Raw genomic sequence first — 1,989 nt, forward strand, 5'->3', positions numbered from 1 at the left:
GGCGTAAACCTGCCAGGAGAAGCGGAGAAGAGGGTCAGCAGAGCTGCCGGCAGGAGCTGGCGAGCAGGAAGGAGTTAAAGACAGAGCAGGAGCCTCATTAATCTCAAGCTAATGAGATAGGGAGGCCGAGCCCTGCTGCTGGAGGGGGAAGGGGCCTGTTGGACCCGATAGCCCTGCCTGGCCCTGCAGGCAGCGGATACCGGGATACCAGCGCCCGCAGATAACAGACCTGGGAGGGCGCTGGGAGAGCCATCTGATGCGTCCCCCATGGGGGACAGGGCACGTCCCCACCCGGGCACCCGGGGACACGACACGCTGCACGAGAGCGAGGGGAGCAAGAGAGCTCGGCCACCGTGACGGCAGGAGCAGGCAGCTGCCAGGCCAGCACCGGGACACGAGTGGCACCAGGGTCTGCACGGCGCAGCAGAGGGGCCCCTCGCCCAGCAGGGTTCCTGAAGCGCAGGGGGGATCCGTGTGTCCCCAGGGCTCCAGGGAAGCTTCCCATGGGATGGGCAGGCAGAGCCTCGCTCCTCGAAACCTCGGCAAACAGGCTGCTGCCGGCCGCCCCCGCACTCCTCCCCTTCCCCAGGGGCTGTGGGTCCTCCAGGGCAACGTGGGGCTGCAAGCGGCTCAACTCTGCTTCACCCCACCGGCATGTTATGGCCGGGCCCCGCGACACCCCTGCCACCCCGGCACCCCGCCCTGGAGCCCCCCCTGCAGCACTGAGCCCCCCTCATCCCAGGGCAACCAGCAGCTGGCCCCAGCCCCCAGACGGACAGGGCTCCGCCGGCAACAACTTTGCCATGACCTCGCCTGCGCCGAAGGCAGGGAAGGAGCTCGCCGCGCTGCCGCCGCGGTAGTGCCACATACAGGCCACTCAGCCAGGCAATCACGCCGTTTCTGCTGTCCCGGGGGCCGGTGGAGCGCACGCACCCCGGGACCCTCGGAGGGACCGACTCGGGGCCGGATCCAAGGCCCGCTGGGGACGTGGGCAGACCCCCGCCATGGGGGCAGGACAGGTGTGGCACGCGGGAGCCCGCAGCTACGGTGTGATCCCGCAAATTCTGGAAAGGGGAACCCGTTTCCAGCGCGGGCCGGTGCCGCTGCCGATTGGGTGGCCGGGTCGGAGCCGCTTCCCCCGCGCCTCGCTGCGGTGGCGGCCGCATCCGCTCACAGCCCTGCTGCGCTCGGCTCGGCTCTCGCTAGCGAACGCGCTGCTGCCGCGGCTGGCCTGGGGCTGGGGGGGGGGGCCCCGGCCCGCCGCTGCCGCCTCCGAGGGGAGCCAGCACCAGGGCAGCAGGAGCTGGTCGGTCGCTCAGGCACTGCCCAGCCTCTGCCTGTGCCTCAGTTTCCCCTCATCTACCCCAGCCATCTCCATCTTGCCTGCGCGGAGGGGAGGCATTAGGGCAGGGACCCTCCCCTCTCTGCACAGGCAGGGCTGCCCGCACGGGGCTGCCCCGGAGCAGCGGCCGCTTGCCGGCTGCGGCCACGCTCCTCGCTGCGCAGCCGTCCTGCGCCACGTCTGAACTCCATGCCCTGCGACTGCAAGAGCCACGAGCAAAACCGGAGCGAGACTCGTCCCAGGCACGTGCTCCTCCGGCCCTGCTCCGCTGTGGCTCTGTCTTGCCACGAGTCACCGAATTACTCAGTGCCAGCACCAGTGCTGCCGAGAGCTGGGAGCAGAGCTGCCTCCTCAAGCACCCTGGGCCGTGGCCGTGCCGGGGCCACGCTGCCCTGTCCCTGCGGGAAAGCAAAGCCCAAGCTCAGCCGGAGCCTGCCGGCGCAGCGAAGCCAGAGCCAGGGGACTGTCCCTTCGCAGAGGGGCCCCGGCCCGGCGGCCACGGTGACCTTGAGCCGTGCCCCTTTGTCCCTCCCGGCTGCGCGGGGCCGCGGGGGCTCGGTGCCTCCCCGCCGTGCGGCGCGCGGGGGATTTCGGGCGGTTGTGGCGGCACCCGCGTCCTGGGTGCTCGAAAGCGACAGCGGACAGCG

General features: G+C 70.9%; 1 protein-coding gene across 1 annotated transcript in view; it reads left to right on the plus strand.

Annotated features, from left to right (window-relative positions):
* The first annotated feature begins 1,004 nt into the window (after nt 1–1,004).
* Nucleotides 1,005–1,989, plus strand: part of R3HDM4 (R3H domain containing 4) — a 12,241-nt gene continuing 11,256 nt past the window's right edge. Inside the window, exon 1 of the mRNA XM_009279899.1 lies at nt 1,005–1,319. Within this exon, the coding sequence (XP_009278174.1) occupies nt 1,005–1,319 (315 nt within the window). The remainder of the gene's footprint in view (nt 1,320–1,989) is intronic.

The sequence above is a fragment of the Aptenodytes forsteri genome, unplaced genomic scaffold (assembly GCF_000699145.1).
Source record: "Aptenodytes forsteri isolate BGI_AS27 unplaced genomic scaffold, ASM69914v1 Scaffold147, whole genome shotgun sequence".
Classification (NCBI taxonomy): domain Eukaryota; kingdom Metazoa; phylum Chordata; class Aves; order Sphenisciformes; family Spheniscidae; genus Aptenodytes; species Aptenodytes forsteri.